This window comes from Stigmatopora argus, chromosome 7, assembly GCF_051989625.1.
Source record: "Stigmatopora argus isolate UIUO_Sarg chromosome 7, RoL_Sarg_1.0, whole genome shotgun sequence".
Classification (NCBI taxonomy): Eukaryota; Metazoa; Chordata; class Actinopteri; order Syngnathiformes; family Syngnathidae; genus Stigmatopora; species Stigmatopora argus.
The window spans coordinates 1,087,835-1,106,984 of NC_135393.1; the positions used below are offsets into that span (position 1 = coordinate 1,087,835).

General features: G+C 44.9%; 1 protein-coding gene across 5 annotated transcripts in view; it reads right to left on the minus strand.

Moving 5' to 3' along the window:
* The window catches only part of LOC144076966 (lysine-specific demethylase 2A-like), a 156,819-nt gene that overhangs the window by 7,431 nt on the left and 130,238 nt on the right, over positions 1-19,150 (minus strand). For all 5 annotated transcript variants that reach the window (XM_077604365.1, XM_077604363.1, XM_077604364.1 and 2 more), the window contains 6 exons: positions 16,012-16,542; positions 15,473-15,635; positions 6,263-6,505; positions 6,001-6,164; positions 5,148-5,294; positions 4,838-5,056 (listed from right to left, as the gene is read on the minus strand). In XM_077604365.1, the coding sequence (XP_077460491.1) occupies positions 4,838-5,056; positions 5,148-5,294; positions 6,001-6,164; positions 6,263-6,505; positions 15,473-15,635; positions 16,012-16,542 (1,467 nt within the window). The remainder of the gene's footprint in view (positions 1-4,837; positions 5,057-5,147; positions 5,295-6,000; positions 6,165-6,262; positions 6,506-15,472; positions 15,636-16,011; positions 16,543-19,150) is intronic.

Below are 19,150 nucleotides of genomic sequence, written 5' to 3' on the forward strand. Positions count from 1 at the left end.
TTTATTCCGTTTCAAATGTCTGTATTAACAGCTCTTTAACCTTTAACTTTCTGAACTTGAATGGAACATTGAACATGAAATATTCTGAACACGGCTTCTCTTGCCTACTCCTTGCTGCTAGAGACCTGGCAGCGCTTCTTCTCACATAGTCACATTTGGCTTGAGGGAGGAAGCAGTGGAGACCCTCAGTAGAGCTTGAAGATGCTCATCAGTAAGTCTGGACCTGTACTTGGACTTATTGAAGTTCAAGGTGGAGAAGAGCTTCTCACACAAGTATGTGCTCCCAAAAAGGCACATGGTCCGCTTGAACCTTCGGGAAAGTTCAGGGAAGCTGGGGGTCAACTCTCTCAAAAATTGCCCAAGCTTGTCTGCTTCTCCACTCACCTCCCTGAACTTGGCTTTGAGTGCAGAGTTGCACTGCAGGTCAATGAGCTCCATTTGAAGCTCAGGAGGGGCATCTTGCACATCAAAGGAGAAGGGGTCCGCAAACATTTGAAATGTGGCTTTGTGTGTCTTGAAGTCTGCAAATCTGTGATCAAATTCCTCCTGTAGCTTCGAAATGGCCTCAACATACTTCTCACCAATGAATGGTGTGCCAGCATCCACGAGAGCCTTGCATGCTGGGAAATGGCAAAGGTTTGTCTGAGAGAGCTGGGCTTTCCATAACACAAGTTTAGTGCAGAATGCTCTCACGTTGTCATAGGCAGCACTGACAAGTTGCCCCTGGCCTTGTAGCTTCTTGTTCAGTACATTAAGCTCATGTGTGATATCAACAAGAAAAGCCAAGTCCATGAGCCATTTGGGATCACTTAGCACAGGATCAATCAACTCACAAACGGCGTAGCTAGCTTTGACTGCTGCATTACTGTCTTTGGTAGCCTTCTTGAAGAAATCCTGTTGCCTCAGAAGACGTGTTTTAAGACTGGCAACCTGGTTGGCTCTCTGATCTCCCTGGTATTTTTCGTACTCCTCAGCATGTCTCGTAGTACAATTACGTTTCAAATTGTATTCCTTGTGCACCGCAACTTTTTCAGTGTAATTGAGACACGTCGGGGTGCCCCTGTGTTCAACAAAGAAATATTGCACTCCCCACTTTTCTTGAAACTGTCTGTGCTCATCACCGACCTTTCTCTTCACGGCAGGCTTTGAAAGAGACATCTCTGGGGCTCTGTAATATGTTTTTCCACTTGGAATGAGTCTCGGGTTGATCTTTCACATTCAGTCGCGCGGGTTTGTGGCGCATGTGCACTTTCGCTCTCCGTTTCAATCGCGGAGATGGCTACAGACACTGACACAGGCTGGATCACGGATCATAGCGCCTCATTCAGTTCTATGCTGAGAGCAGCGGAGGAGTGTGCGCGCCGAGCGGAGTGATCGGCCTCACGGCTTCTCCTCCGCCCAGCTGATTGGAGGAATGAATGAGTGAGTGAGCGAGGCACTGGACAGCCCGGCCGATGTCCCGCCCTCCAGAGCCGTATACCTCACCGTGATTGGTTCATTCAGCTCCGAACCATAGTTCCCTCTAATTTTTTGTTGGTCTGAGCAGAAAGACAACCTCCCTGAGCGCACTGAGTACCAGTGTGAGCGACATCATCGGTACTCAGATGATTCGCCTAAAGACGTTTCGCCGACGGACGTTTGACAGCCGGGCAGGTCGCCGAATGGACGTTCCACCGAACGTTCATTCGGCCGAACGGAGGTTTCGCCGAAACGGGATTCGCGCGCTCGCCCCGCCAGATCGTGTGTGTACAAGTTTTTCAACCTCGGCCCGCGGGCCATATACGGCCCGTTAGGATTTTTAATCCGGCCCGCCGCCGGTGTTGTCCAAATTATAGTAAAAATCAATGTTCGTCTACCATCAATGGCAGCCCGGGAATAAGCACTCTTGGGCGGGCATGGCAGTCCGGGAATAAGCACTCTTGGGCAGGCAGATGTAGCAGAACCGAGCCGTAAAATGACAGCAATCGGGTCAAATCCATCCTAAAACAGCATTTAATGATTAAATACAAATACTGGATGATATCGCGATGGAGGCAAAAAAACGTCTATAGATGTCCATTCGCCAAACGGCTCAAAATGCTCTCAAATTCGGTCAAATCCAGCTGAAAACAGCGTTTAATGATTAAATACAAATACTAGTACGACCTGTCCGTCTGTCAAACGTCCGTCGGCGAAACGTCTTTAGGCGAATCATCCGGTCACGACATCATCTTTGCTCGCTATGGGCACACCAGTATCACACCTGCCACAAGCAGGTGCATGTCAATGTTCCCTCTAATTTTTCATGTAAAACATGCTGTAAAACACGAAAAACATGAGTGGACAGAGCTACTGCCACTGGCTGCCACTTAAACGGCGCCATCATGGGGAAAGGAGTAAAAAAAAAAAAAATTAAAATAAAAAAAAAAAAAAATCGATTTTTTATTTTACTGCGCGCCATATGATTGCTACTGCGCAGAGAAGACGAGAGTAGTGCGCAATTGCGCACACGCGCAGCTTAGAGGGAACATTGCTCCGAACACAAGTGTCATTCATATCAATTTTGCGGGCCGCACGAACATTAATCTTTCATATTAAGACGGGGGCCGCAAATTATCGTCCCGAGGGCCGCAGTTGGCCCGCGGGCCGCAAGTTTGAGACCCCTGCTTTACACAGAGCAGTCGTCCTGGTCCCTTTGCAGAAAAACAGCCCCAAAGCATGATGTTTACACCCCTATGCTTCACAGTAGGTATGGTGTTCTTGGGATGCAATTCAGTATTCTTTCTTCTCCAAACACGAGAACCTGTGTTTCTACCAAAAAGTTCTATTTTGGTTTCATCTGACCATAACACATTCTTCCAGTCCTCTTCTGGATCATCCAAATACTCTCTAGCGAACCGCAGACGGGCCTGGATGTGTACTGGCTTCAGCAGGGGGACACGTCTGGCAGTGCAGGATTTGAGTCCCTGGCGGCGCATTGTGCTACTGATAGTAGCCTTTGTTACTGTGGTCCCAGCTCTCTGTAGGTCATTCACTAGGTCCCCCCATGTGGTTCTGTGATTTTTGATCACTGTTCTTGTTATCATTTTGATGCCACAGGGTGAGATCTTGCATGGAGCCCCAGATCGAGGGAGATTATCAGTGGTCTTGTATGTCTTCCATTTTCTAATAATTGCTCCCACAGTTGATTTCTTTACACCAATCGTTTTACCTATTGCAGATTCAGTCTTCCCAGCCTGGTGCAGGTCTACAATTGTCTCTGGTGTCCTTCGACAGCTCTTTGGTTTTGGCCATAGTGGAGTTTGGAGTGTGAGAGACTGAGGTTGTGGACAGGTGTCTTTTATACCGATAATGAGTTAAAACAGATGCTATTAATACAGGTAACGAGTGAAGATCTCGTTAGACCTCCTTAGAAGTTAAACCTCTTTGACAGCCAGAAATCTTGCTTGTTTATAGGTGACCAAATACTTATCTTCCACTCTAGTTTGGAAATAAATTCTTTAAAAATCAAACAATGTGATTTTCTGTTTTTTTCTTCTTCCATATTCTGTCTCTCATGGTTGAGGTTTACCCATTTTGACAATTACAGGCTTCTCCAATCTTTTCAAGTAGGAGAACTTGCACAATTGGTGGTTGACTAAATACTTATTTGCCCCACTGTACAATAGGCCTGGAAAGGCAGCTTTCACTGTTGTGCTCGGTTGCCATGAGAACGGTCAGAAACTAGTAACCATGGGAATTTTCAAGAGGAAGCATTCCCTAAAGAAAAGTTTTCTTGATGGAGTCATTGTCAAAGCTAACCAGAGGGGATGGATGGACGAGGAGAAAATTAAAGAGTAGCTTAATGAGGTGTATGTGAGGAGACCGAATAGCTTTTTCCACACATCCCCCCCCCCCCCCCCCCCCCCCCCGCTGATCGTGTGGGCTCATCTCCCAGCCGAAGTGAAACGTGAAACCCGGCCGGCATATGAACTCAGAGTTTACCATCATTCTGGGAGGCTTGACAGAGGAACTCCAGCCACTCGACATTGGCCTGAATAGGGCATTCAAAATAAAGTTGCAAATGGATTGTGAGTGATGAATGTCCAATAGGCAAATATAGTTATACAAAGACTGGCAGTTACGCGGTGATTTGAAGATGCCTGGGCTGAAGTTACGACTAGTATTATAGTTAGAGCTCTCCCCAAAGCCGGCATCGCTTTTGTGGAACACCACAAGGAGAATTCTGACTCTGACAGTGAGATGGAACCTAGCATGTTGCATGGAAAACTTGCCCACTTTGCCGAACTCTATGTCGGATACAGAACAGGACTGACGGATTTCTGGATGTTTAAATGCTTTGACTGATATTAACACGAGTAAATATTATGCCCAAAAAGCACAATCAAACTCAGTTTGCTCCTGCTCCCTTTGTTAAAACATACGCTGTTTCAAGCTATTGCATTGACTAGGACAAAAAAGAAAAATACTCGTTGCCTCCGATTGACTCTTAAGTTTACAAAAAAACAAAAAGATAACTAAAGTTGCAGTTCACTTTTGTCAACCAAAACAAAGTGACTCATAACAAAGAGGAAGTGACTCGGAAGGACTAATTTACCTATGGGAGATTAAAGACCAGCATTAAAGCATTTCCAGGTTATTTTGGAATTTTCAAGATTGCGGAAATGTTAATATTGTCCTTATTCTAGATTAGTTTGTTTCGTTATTTAAAAAAAAAAACAAAACTGACAAGATTATCATAATAATTAACAGTAAATTTTAATATTTACTTATGTTGAAGATTTTCCTAATTATTTGTTTATTGATATTATCAATTTATACTGTGCCTTTGGACAAATGCAAACTGTTGATAAAATACCTGCTAGAATGACTTCTTTGAGGTTGTTGCGAGTGCTTGTCCCCCCTGCTGCCAGCAAAGCTATGGAAGAATCCTTAATGTTCTTGCAGTGAGATAAGTCCAGTTTCTCCAAGTGCGGCATATGATGCTGCATAAGTCTTAAAGTGGATTCATTTATATCTAGACCAGACAGGTACAGGGCCACTATGTTTTTTAGTCTGCAACGAGATGACTGTGAAGCTGAAAACAGAGGGAGTGCAACATTTTTAACTTTATCAAAGTGTAAAAGCAAAAAATGTTAAAAAGCATGCTAAGTTTAGCTTCATCTCACCATGTTGAGTGACGAGTTCTTTAAATTGGGTATCTTTAATGCCGTCACACCAACGCAAATCCAGAAGGCGAAGATAGGGAAGAGAAGGCGAGACCAATGCTGACAAACATGACCAAGTCAGACCAGCCACCCTTAATTCTCGAAGACCTTCAAGAGAGAAAGTTAATATGAAAAAGAATTGGATAGAAAAAAATGTTTATATTGCCATTAATTCTTGTGGTTGTTCAACATTGCATGGGTAACACAGACAGTAGCCCTCATTAGGGAAAATGGGCTGTGCCATTATTTTCCAAACTAGAGAGGCTATCTACACTTAAGGAAAGGTTAGCCGCTAGCAAAAAAATATGATAGAGGAGCCATAATTTGGTTTCTGTCCGGATCAAGATACACTGGATAACATCTCAAGATGACTAGAGGTGCATTGGAGTTGGAAAAAGATTCAATAAATTTTTCAACGTTGATGATATGAAGAATTCACCTCTGCTGGTTGTGGAAGTAGTAATTCCAAGAAATTCATAAAGCAGTGGACTACAACATCTGCTCGGGTTGTTCCCAACTCAGTGTAAAGCAGCCAGGATAATAAATAACTCAATCTCTGGATTTACCACCCAAATCTTCATTCTCGCAGTCATTATCATTATGTGGCTGGCTTAGCGACTGAAAGGCCAGGTTACTTATATCCATTTTGATCATCACCTAGACTGTTTTTGGGCATGTAAAATATGTCTGCCCAACTTCAGGGGGATATGTTTCAGCTTTGGTCTGGGAAGGTCTCAAAGACTTCCCAGTGAAGCTGGGGCTCAGATTACTTCTACTGTGACTCAGACCTGTAAGAAAATAGTAATATTCAAACCTGGAAGCCTAGTGAGAAGACAGTTGAGCTGTCTCTTGGCCAGGGGTGTCCAAGAGAGGTCCAAACAGGTGGGCTGATGTTTTATGATACCCGATAAGGCCTGGTTACTAAGCGGGTTGAATCGACTCAAATCCAGATGTCTCCAAAGATGCTTATCAAAGCTCCTGTATCAAATAAGATGGATAACTTGGAATTTTCGCAGTACAATCCCGATGCAACCTGTTTAGGTTTATATTAGGTAAAACCTGCATCTAGTACATACCACTTATACCAGGCTTTACAGACAGTCATGCATTTCAGCAGCTCAGCTCTGTTTAGGTATCTGAAAACAGACACCCACACTTCCTTTTCTCCTCCTCCACTCCCATTCACATCTTGAAAAGATGATAGGGACAGCAAGGATGGAGGTGACAGTGTAGCAAAAGAAGAAGTAGAGGGTTCCCTTTCCTCTGAGGTTACAGCCTGGTCTATAATGCCTCGGATGTCACAGTTGCCACGACTTGGCCTGCAAATAACAATTTGACGAGTGTGGTTACATCTAATTCTATCATCATATTTCTATCATCATAGGGCTGAACGATATTGGAAAAAAACTGACATTACAATTTTTGGGATGTTTGCACTATATAGATGACTTAAATGGCTCTATTTGGGAAGACATTTCTTCCCAAGAGCTGTCACCATACTCAACTCGAGTTCTGCAACTAGAACCTAATCAAGACTTATAAAAAAAAAAGCTCATCCTTCCTGGGTGGCCCAACACATCCCGATGCAACAACCACAAAAGGAAAACTAGAATTCTGAACCCGTGTCATTTCTCCTTCGCGGGTCAAAAAATATTAATATTTATATATATATAAATAGCCACCTAGGAACATTTCAGACAGCCAAGATTCAAGCCGAATGTGAGCACCCTCGTGACATCTTGGATGCCGATTGGCCAACACCCACCGGGAGTTCTCGGACGCTGGTTGGCCAATTCTTCTCTGCATTTCTGCAGCCCCCGCATGGCGCCTAAACGCTCTCTATCCGTTCCTGCATCAACCGAGCCAAAGAAAAAGCGAAAAATGCTAGCAATGAATGAAAAAGTGACTTTGTTGGACAAGTTGAAATTTATTACCCTGGATGCAAATATAATCCGAGGTAAGGCTAAAGCTTTACACAATGTTATGGTGCCTGAAGGTGGTAATGGCGTGAAATAAAAAAAAATCCAGACATCCTTTTGTAAAATCTTGTATTTTATTTTGAAATTGCCACGATAGAGTTGCTCTCTCACTTGATGTTACAGGGGTAGCGGCCATCGATGGAGTACGAGTGCCACCATATGACCAAACGGACAGTTTCTGGGAATTTTTTAAAATGTTATTCCAGGACCATGGTGGAGACACTCCGGCGGCGAGTTCATCATTTATGTAACTTTAACACTGTTCAGTTTGAACACGTTGTTTCTTCAGTTTTTCTTAATGTGCTTAATGCAAGTTTATTCTTGGCTTTTCATAATAGGCGCAAAAAAGTTATGGTACAAGTAAAAAGATTAAGCGTGGTGTTATCAAAGTGTTCATGACTATTGCTATCACCAAGCTTGATGATGATTGCTGTGCACAATTTAGAATAATTATTAAAAGTCTTAAAAAAACAATCACCATTGAAAATATATTTCACTGAATGGCTTAAAATAAATGTTCTTATCTTTGTTTATTGTTTTTGTTTTTTGTCCAAATTTCATACAAAATTGGTGTACTTTCATAATTTTTACAAGGTTGCGGGATGGGAAAGAGCCTGAGCCATTGCGGGAGGTTGAGAAATTTCGGCTCGACCTCTACGCACAGCTTGTGTTCCGGTACCACTCCTCTCGAGGGGGGTTGGACACTCTTTCACTCTGGAGTTGCCCACGGTGAGAGGCCCCGAGCGGGTGTGGGCATACCTGTTGCCCACCGGCTCGGTGCCTGTATGTTGGGGTTTACACCAGTGGACGAGAGGGTAGCATCCCTCCGTCTTGGGGTCGGGGACTGGACCTGACTGTTGTTTGTGCGTATGCACCAAACAGCAGTTCAGAGTACCCAACCTTTTTGGAGTCCTTGGAGGGGGGTGCTGGAGAGTGCCCCTTCGGGGGACTCCCTCGTTCTGGTGGGGGACTTCAATGCTCACGTGGGCAATGACAGTGAGACCTGGAGGGGGAGTAATTGGGAAGAACATCCCCCTGATCGAAACCCGAGTGGTGTTCTATTGTTGGATTTCTGCGCTCGTCGTGGATTAACAATAATGAACACCATGTTCAAGCATAAGGGTGTCCATATGTGCACTTGGCAGCAGGACACCCTAGGCCACCTTACGATGATCAACTTTGTGGTCATGTTATCGGACCTGCAGCCGCATGTCTTGGACACTCGGGGAAAGAGAGCGGCGGAGCTGTCGACCGATCACCACCTGGTGGTGAGTCGGCTCCGACGGTGGGGTCAGATGCCAGTGAGGCACGGGAGACCCAAACGTTTCGTGATGGTCTGTTGGGAACGCCTTGCGGAGTCCCCTGTCAAAAGGAGTTTCAATTCCTACCTACAACAGAGCTTCTCTCATGTTTGAGAAGAGGCGAGGCACATTGAGTCCGAGTGGACCATGTTCCGCGCTTCTATTGCTGAGGCGGCAGACCGGAGCTGCGGCCGCAAAGTGGTCGGTGCCTGTCGTGGCGGCAACCCCAGAACCCGCGGATGGACACCGGCGGTAAGGGATACCGTCAAACTGAAAAAGGAGTCCTACCGGGCCTTTTTGGCATATGGGACTCCGGAGGCAGCTGACGAGTACCGGGTGGCCAAGCGGCACGAAGCTCTGGTCGTCTCTGAGGCAAAAACCCGGGCATGGGAGGAGTTTGGTGAGGCCATGGAGAACGACTTCCGGGTGGCTTCAAGGAAATTTTGGTCCACCATCCGACGTCTCAGAAGGAGGAAGCAGTCCACCGTCAACATAGTGGGGTGCTGCTGACCTCGACTCGGGATGTTGAGAATCGGTGGGCTGACTACTTTTAAGACCTCCCCAATTTCACCGACGCACCATCCCATGAGGAAGCAGAGCCGGGGGACTCTCTATTCTCTGAGGTTGAAGTCACCGAGGTGGTTAAAAAGCTGCTCGGTGGCGAGGCCCAGGGGGTGGATGAGATCCACCCCGAGTTTCTAAAGGCTCTGGATGTTTTGGGGCTGTCTTGGTTGACATGTCTCTGCAACATCGCGTGGACATCGGGGACAGTGCCTCTGGATTGGCAGACCGGGGTGGTGGTTCCCCTTTTTAAAAAGGGGGACCGGTGGATGTGTTCCAATTACCGGGGAATCACACTCCTCAGCCTCCCCGGAAGGTCTATTCTGGGGTACTAGAGGAGGGTCCGCCAGAAGGTGGAATCTTGGATTCAAGAGGAGCAGTGTGGTTTTCGTCCTGGCTGTAGAACAGTGGATCAGATCTACACCCTCAGCAGGGTTCTTTGGGGTCATGGGTGTTAGCCCAACCAGTTTTCATGTGCGTTGTGGACTTGGCGAAGGCGTTCGACCGTGTCCCCTGCCCGGGCATCTATGATCACGAGCTGTAGGTCGTGACCGAAAGAATGAGATCTCGGATACAGTGGCACCTCTACTCAGATACGAGTAAAATTTTGAGCAAATATTTATCTTGAGATACGAGACACATTTTGATATACGAGCAGACAGAAGATGCGAGAGGCTGTTCATAAGAATATCATAGGCACTCTCCCCGCAACTCCCTCTTGTAATGTCTCTCTGGTCGCAACTCCCTCGTGTAATGTCTCTACGAGCACTGGGCCTTGCATTTTTTTCAGTGTTTTTTTTCCCGTTAGTCAGTGTGAATGGTGTATATATTACTTCTCGTTGCCAAGTGGTCGTGCGTTATCCTATTGTGAGGACATTTGTGTGCATCATTTTGGGAATATTTTGAAGGGAAGACAAAAGCAAACAACCCTCGATAGGTTGCATCTGAAAGTCAGGGTGGAGGTGGGGCAAATAGAGCCAACCCGGGAGAAGAAAGGTATCAAAATTTAAAACAAAAATAGAATTAAGTTTAGTGTAAGGTTAGATTAAACTTATTTTTGAGTGTCTGCATCGTAATCCAACTTCATTTAAATTTGTTTATGTTATGTTACGAGCGCGTTGCCGTGCAAAAAGTCCCCCCTCTCTCTGTCCATCTCTCTTCCCTCCGCGAAATCCGTCAAATTTTAGTTCTATTAAACACATTTTACTGTTAAACCACTAGTTATTTGTTGCTTTGTTAATCAATGGCGAATTAGAACAAATAAAAATGTTTTTCCAATCCAATATCCTGTTTTGGGATTTTTTTTTCCAGAGGATTGGAGATAATTAATTTATTTTTAGTTCATTTCTATGGGAAACTTTCGTTTGATTTACGAGAAAATCGACATAAGAGCTCAGTCCCGGAACACATTAAGCTCGTATCTCGAGGTACCACTGTACAAGCGGCTGAAATGAGTTTCCTCTGGAGGATGTCCAGACTCTCCCTTAGAGGTAAGGTGAAAAGCTCGGTCATCCGGGAGGGGCTAGGAGTAGTGCCGCTCCTCCTCCGGATCAAGAGGAGCCAGATGAGTTGGCTCGGGCATCTGATCAGGATACGGATATGGACACCTCCCCCGGGCATGACCCACTGGGAGGAGGCCACAGGGCACCTCGGACATGCTGGACTATGTCTCCCGGCTGGCTCGGAAACGCCTTGGGATCCTCCCGGAAGAGTTAGATAAAGTGGCTGGGCCTCCCTGCTGAAGCTGCTGCCGCCGTTACCCGACTTCGGATAAAGCAGAAGATCAGATGAGACAAAGAAGTACTATTCATTAATGACCAAAGACATGCATGGTAGGCTAATTGGACGCATTAAATTGCCCCTAGGTATGAGTGTGAGCGTGAATGGTTGTTTGTCTCCTTGTGCCCTGCTATTGGCTGGCCACCAATTCAGGGTGTCCCCCAACTCTGGCCTGATGTCAGGTGGGATAGCGGTTCAGGATGCCTCCTGGCCGCCTCCCTCAGGAGGTGTCCCGGGCATGTCCCACCGGGAGGAGACCACGGGGCTGACCTCGGACACAATGGGGAGATTATGTCTCCCAGCTGGCCCGGGAACGCCTTGGGATACTCCCTGAAGAGCTGGATGAAATGCGTGGGGAGAGGGAGGTCTGGGCTTCCCTCCTGAAGCTGCTGCCCCCGCGACCCGACTTTGTATAAGCGGAAGAAGATGAGGTGAGATAAGATGAAGGTTTCGGGAGTAGTTTTGGGGATCTGATTGGAACGGATTAAATTAGGAGACGGACAACCATTCACATTCATACCTCGGGGCAATTTAGAGTTTCCAACCAGCCTACCATGCATGTTTTTGGAATGTGGGAGGAAACCAGAGAACCCGGGGAAAACCCACGCAGGTTCTGGGAGAACATGTAAAGTCCTCACTGGAGGACCGACCTGGATTCGAACCCAGGACCCCAGAACTGTGAGGCGCTGACGACTCAGCCGTCAGGCAACCCAGAATGACTATAGTTATCATAAAGGCTACAGTGTTTAAATTCAGCTGTTCAGCTGGTGGTGTGCGTTGCATTTTTTTAAATGCAAAAGGGGAGAGTCCAGACATCCCGCAAAGGAAACTCATTTCAGCCGCTTGTATTCGGATTCTTGTTCTTTCAGAAGCACACCTTGTGACCATTAATGAGGGTAGGAATGTAGATCAACCGGTAAAAATATATTCATCATCTCAGATACCACACCGATCCGCCTGTCGCGCTTCTGCTCCATTTTTCCCTTACTCGTGAACAAGACCCTTAGGGAAGGACCTAATCCTTGACCCAGAGTGGGCATGGCATCTTTTTCCGACTGAGGACCATGGTCTTTGATTAGAGCTGCTGATTCTGAGGTGTTGATTTTCATCCAGACCACTTCAAACTCTGTTCCGAAGCTTTATAGTGAGAGTTGAAGATCACATCTCTAAAAGGTAGAGATGCAATATTGAGTCCACAATACCAGACCTCCTCAACGGCTGCATATAAATATTCTGCCCATAAAAGTTATGAATATAATCGGTGACATATAGCTGACTTGGCGGCGTTTAACTCTCAGTACTCAACAGAAGTCTCCCCGGGGGACACGGCCAAACACCTTCTCCAAGTCCAAAAAGATCCCCTGAAGCCTTGCCACCCAAGGAGCTTTTTGATCACTTCAGTGACATCAACCCCAGAGATAGGAGAATCCGCCACAGAGTCCCCAGGCTCTGTTTATTGATGGAAAGGTGTCTTGGTGGTGTTGAGGTCTTCAAAGATTTTGGTCCAGGGGCTTTTAACATCCAGTGGGGAGGTCAGCAACGCCCCATTTCCACTATAAACAGTGTTGGTAGTGCACTGCATTCCTCTCCTGAGATGTCGAATGATGGACCAGAATTTCCTTGAAGCCATCTGGAATTGTTTCTCCATTGCTTCCCCGTACTCCTCAAATGTCTGGGTTTGTTCCATAAAGACCCGCAGAACCGCATGTTGCTTAACCAGCCGGTAATCTTCAGCTGCTTCCTGTGTAGAATTGGGCAAAAGGGCCTGATAGGACTCCAGATTGACGACATCCCTTACCGCCGGTGTCCACCAGCAAGTTCTGAGATTGCCGCCACCACAACACCTTGCAGCCGCAGTTCCAATCAGCCACATTGGCAATAGAGGTGCGGAACATGGTACGCTCGGACTCAATGTCCCCCGCCTCTCCCCGGACATGTGAGAAGCTCTGTTGGAGATGTCAGTGGGACCGGGGACTCAGCCACTTTCCTGGGGGACCCTCACAAAATATTTGGGTCTGTCATTGCCCGTGAGCCTTGTGGGTACTCGGAACTGCTGTTTGGTGTGTAAGCACAAACAACAGTCAGGACCCATTCTCTACCTCAAGGCGGAGGGATGCGACCCTCTCTTCTATCGGAATGAACCCCAATGTAAAGGCCTTTGGGTTCTGATCAGGCGTGGGATGGGGCCGGTCTTCTTTTGAATCACTCTCCTCCAGGTCTCACGTTTATTGCCCATGTGAGCATTGAAGTCCCCCAGCAGAAAGAGAGAGTGGGGGCACTCTCCAGCACCTAAAGGATGCCAAAAAGGGGCCAAGGCATATGCCAGGGGTCACCAAACTACGGCCCGTCAGCACATTTGGCCCGGCCCTCTGAACAATACCAGAGATGCTATCGGATTTATTTACTATTTGGAAGAAAAAAAAAATCCAGAATTTTTTTTCTTCCCCCCAAAAAATCCCAGGCCCCGCCCTGTCAAAGAGAGAATGGAATAATGGCGAAAAAGTTAGGTAAGAGAAAAATTGATTCAGAATGCAGGGTATTTAACCTGGAGTGGACAAACGATTATTTTTTTGTTCAATGCAAAGAAAAGGCTGTTTGTCTCATCTGTCAAGAGACGGTGGCGGTATTCAAAGAATACAATCTTCGCCGACACTATGAATCCCGTCACAAAGACAAGTACGATAGCTTGCAAGGCCAAATACGAGCAGACAAACTCAAAGCGAAAAAGTGAACTACTATCTCAGCAGAATACATTTGTACGCCAAGCTCAGCTGAACCAGGCATCCGTTCGGGCCAGCCTTCCAGTTGCAAAACTGATAGCAAGCAGCGGTAAGCCTTTCACTGACGGAGAGTTTGTTAAGAAATGTATGGATGCTGTCGCGGAGGAGGTGTGTCCCGAGAAGAAAGATGCATTTAATGCTGTAAGTCTGTCGGCAAGTACAATCACCAGACGCGTTGAAGAAATCGGGAGTAATGTATATGCCCAGCTGCAGCAGAAGACAAAAGAATTTGACTTTTTTTCATTAGCACTGGATGAAAGCACGGACGTGCAAGACACAGCGCAACTGCTCATTTTTATTCGTGGAGTTAGCGCAAACTTTGAGATATGCGAGGATCTGGCAGCCCTCCAAAGTCTCAAAGGGACTACAACGGGAGAGGATATTTTTGACAAAGTGTGCCAAACCATGGAGAAGTTGGACCTGGACTGGTCAAAGCTAGCTAGCATCACGACTGACGGGGCTCCTAGCATGGTGGGCGAAACTCGCGGTCTAATGGGACGCATGAACCGGGAGTTGGAAAAAAGGGGTCTCACCGCTTCGCCACGAGTCCACTGCCTAATTCACCAGCAATCACTGTGCTGCAAAGTGTTGACGTGAGAGATTCTGCTCTGACAACTGAGCTGAACTTTTATCTGATAAGATTGTGCATGGCACAACAGAAAGTTAATGTTCCATGGCTTTTTTTCTATGAAGAACCCAGAGAGTTATTTAGTTATTATTTATTTCATAAATAGTGTTATTTATTTCCTGTTTTTTCTGTAAAGATCTCAGAGAGGGTTATTTAGTTATTATTTATTTCATTAATAGTGTTATTTGTTTCCTGACTTTTTTTTCTGTAAAGAACCTGGAAAGGGTTATTTGGCTATGTGTGGCTTTCTGGAAAACAATAAAAATTTTAAGCTCCCCTTCGATCGTCACACTTTTTCTGTTACAAACTGACATCGGCCCCCCATCAGAGAAGGGAAAGGTTATGTGGCCCTCACAGGAAAAAGTTTGGGGACCCCTGGCATATGCTCACACCTGCTCATTGCCTCTCACCGTAGCTGAATCCAGAGTGGAAGCGTGTCCAACCCCCCTCGAGAGAAGTGGTACCAGAGATCAAGCTGTGCATAGAGGTGAGCCTGACTACACTGAGCCTGAACTTCTCAACCCTACGCACTAGCTCGGGCTTCTTCCCGACCAGGGATGTGAGATTCCATGTCGCAAGAGTTAGCTTTTCCAGTCGAGGATCAGGATTCCCAGATGACAAAGGTTTCAAACCAATCACACCGTATATATAACCCACCCAGGTATGTAGGAATCCGCCTAATCTGTCAACACTGCTTCACCTATGCATTCACACAACAGCTCATGATGGTACTGGCCGCACTGACCCAATTTAGTTGTAAGGTAGGACGCCTTTCCACGTAATTTACAGTCGTGACGGAAAGACTGGGTGAGACACGATGGTGCTGGCCGCGCTGACCCAATTTAGTAGTAAGGTGGGACCCATTTCCACGTCATTTAGAAACGTCAGAGTTTCCAGGTGCACACACACCCACACATCCATCCATAAATGAACTCCCCACTTTTATCTTTTATCGTTGTGCGGTGGTTGAGGATCACTGCTGTAGAACATTGTAGAATGAATTTCTCACCCACGTACGAATAATTTCTGTATCACCATATCGTGAGATCATTTTTATTCTGAGCCTAGTATCGCAAATCGTATCACGTTGAAATAAATGTATGTTGAACAATTAAAAATACAAATTGAAATAGATATTAAAAAAGAGCATTTTAATGAAACATTTAATATTTTAAAATTGTATATTTATCTAATTATTGCACTTCTTGCCTTCCACGTTGTGCTCCATTCTAAATAAATTAAAATGCAAAACACCAACCTTACAGTGCAATATGGGATTTGGCCATCCTGTGTGGTGTCGCTCCTCTTGAACCGCAAAGGTTTGGAAAAAGTGTTGTTCCGGTTGACGCTTGAGCGAACACATGCATTTACTGGGGGAGTCCTAAGACCCATGGCAGCTTCCATTTTTGGAACAATAAAAACTATGACGAAAAAAAAACACATTAGTTTTTAATAAATTCAAAAAGCGTAGAAAAGGTTTCACGAGAGAAAAAGTAATAGATGTTTTCAAATGACAGATAACACGCTAACAAGGTGTTCTGTTTTCAAATGACATAACACGCTAACAAGGTGTTCATGTGTTTTCCTTTAGTAATTTTATTTGTCCAAGTCCTGTTTTAGGTGACATTCCAAATTAATTACAATACCACACATCCAACAAGATGAACCCACATCCCCCCCCTCGAACGAGAAGGGCAGAGGCAACAGTAGGGAGCCCGCCCGGAAAGACGGTAGGAGGAGAATGCTGGCCCAGTCCCATTGACATTGAACCATGCACAATACACACAATGTACTTACCAGGTTGTTTATCGGTGGTCTTGGTGGGGCGCTGAAGAGTCACAGTCAGATAGGAACCGGAAAGTATGTCATCACTCAGATCAGACATCAGGAGTACTGGGGGTTCTTCATCAGAATCCCAGGGTCCTTCCTGGTCTTCTTCATATTCTAGGTACATGTCCTCTTCTTCTGGGTCAAATTCCTCTTTCTCACACTCATCTTCCTCATCATCGGTTCTAGGCCTCCGACTACTTTCATCAAGATATTGATCTTGGTCTCCCATTACACTTTCGCCATCTTCCTCGATTTCATCCCCATCACCAGAATCCTCAGTAGAAGCACCTCTTTGCTGCATCCTTGAACCACCCCTTAATCTCACTCCTCTCCTACCAGACTTGATCTTGAGGAAAGAGACAGTACTGGTTACAGGACCTTCCTTGCTACTTCTTTGAGTTGATCCTCCTTTGAGTAGTCCTCTTCTGTTGGTACGAAATCCTCTCTTTGAGGAATGGCATCCTCCTCGTTGCATCCTTAGCCTTTTTCGCTGTGTCTCTGCAGGCACAATTAAAATGAAAAAAAAGTTGCCTAGTTAATATTGAAAAGTGAAAACAATACAGTCATGAAAAAGTTTGGGCACTCCTGATCATTTTCAATATTTTCCTTTATAAATAATTGGTTGTTTGGGTCAGCAATTTCATTTAAATATATCATATAGCAATCACAGTGATATTTGAAAAGTGAAATTTACGTTTATAGGATTTAGAGAAAGTGTGCAATAATTACTAAAACAAAAGTAAGCAGCTGCATGAATTTGGGCACTCAGAAAATTACATGAATATTTATTAGATCCTCCTTTTGAAGAAATAACAGCCTCTAAACCAGTGGTTCTTAACCTTGTTGGAGCTGCCGAACCCCACCAGTTTCATATGCGCATTCACCGAACCCCATAAGTTTCACATGCACGTTCACCGAACTCTGCTTGTTTAGAACCAAAAGACAATTGTTGCGTTGTAAAAAAAATTCTCTTTTGAAAAATGGTTGTTTAACAAATAAAAGATTGAGTTTACACACAGAGAAGGTGAAGAAATTCAATCACATCTATTAGGATCCGACAGTCGTTTCTGGCCACAATAAAAAAATTCAACCCTCTATGTTGGACGATTTGGACAAACTTAGCGAAATAATCTTAACATACACACGCATACACACTCACAGACCCATAAATCATTTTAAGGATTATAGATTAATTTATTAGTTATTAGCACCAATTTTGTTCAATAGCTCCCAAGCCATTTGACAGATCGACACGAAATTTACAGAAGATAGGTAATTACCTTTTGTTTAACAAATACCTTTTTAGTTTTTCAACAACCCACTCCATTTATTAATTATTACTTTATTGCTGTTATTAGCACCTAATATCTTCAATAACTCCCAATCAATTTGACGTATTGCCACGAAATTTACAGAAAAGATAGGTATTTAGCTTCTGTTTAGGGAACACCTTTTGTTTTTTCAATAAAACATTCCATTTATTAATTATTAATTTGTTATTGTTATTAGCACATATTCTGTTCAATAGCTCCCAAGCCGATGGACATATTGACACCAAATTTACAGAAAAGATAGGTAATTACCTCGTGTTTAACAAACACATTTTTAGTTTTTCAACAACCCACTCAATTTATTAATTTAATTTATTACTGTTATTAGCTCCTAATATCTTCAATAGCTCCCAAGCCAATTGACAGATTGACACCAAATTTACAGAAAAGATAGGTCATCACGTTATTTTTAAGGAACAATTATTGGTTTTTCAATAATACATTACATTTATTAATTATTAATTTATCAGCACCTAATATCTTCAATAGCTCCCAAGGAATTTGATGTATTAGCACCAATTTTACAGAAAAGATAGGTAATTGCCTTCTGTTTAACGAACACCTTTTAGTTATTAATTTATTATTGTTATTAGCACCTAATACAGTGGTACCTCGTCATACGACCGCCCGTCATACAAAATGCTCGTCTTACGAGGGAAATTTCGATCGAATAATTCGCCCGTGATGCGGTCAAAATTTCGTGATGCGACCAAGCCAGGTGGCCATGGCATTTTTTTTTGCATATCTTTCGTGTATAACAATATTTACGAGGACCGGATGAGTTATTCAGACCAGGAAACGCACAACGCGCATGCGCGGGGAAAAGAGGGCTTTCTGGGTAATGAAGTATACTCGTGCACACAACGCCGACAGGCAATGGCACTCAGAATAAAACTTTACCCACAATCAATACGTGGGTAAGATCAGCTGCTACATTTCCTGTTATTTTTATCTAATACGAGGAGTATTATATTACTTCTCGTTGGCTGCTCATAAGAACATCAGGTTTGCAACAGCATCCCCGGTAGCAACTCTATCATAGGCGCCGTTCGAGGGGATGCGAACACAGATGCTACAAGCTAAAAGGAGCCGCTAGCCAGCGTCCCCGAAGCTCCCATGAGCAGCGGAGCGATCGCTGATAAAAGACTGCTGCTCGTTGGCTGCTCATAAGAACATCAGGGGCACTGGCTCGCAACAGCCTCCCCGGTAGCAACTCTATCATAGGCGCCGTTCGAGGGGATGAGACCACAGATGCTACAAGCTAAAAGGAGCCGCTAGCCAGCGCCCCTGAAGCTCCCATGAGCAGCGGGGCGATCGCTGATAAAAGACTGCTGCTCGTTGGCAAGTGGCCGTGCGTTATCCGATTGTGAGGACATTTGTGTGCATCATTTTCGGAATATTTTGAAGGGAATAGTACGACAGCAAACAGCCCATCGATAGCGAACGTGAGGGTGGAGTGTTTGTTCCGTTTACGAGTGCGTTGTGTGGGAAAAAAAACCTGAAGCCTCCCGCCCCTTTTGTGCCCCTCTCCCCTCGGCGAAATCCGCCCAATTTTAGTTAGATTAAACACTATTTCTATTAAACCACTAGTTATGTGTTACTTTGTTAATAGATGGGGAATTAGAAGAAATAAAACATTTTTCCAATCCAATATCCTGTTTTTGGTGTTTTTGCAGAGGGCTGGAACGAATTAAATTTTTTTCCATTCATTTCAATGGGAAACGTCCGCTCGAGTTACGAGAACCTCGTCATTCGATCTCAGTCTCGGAACGATT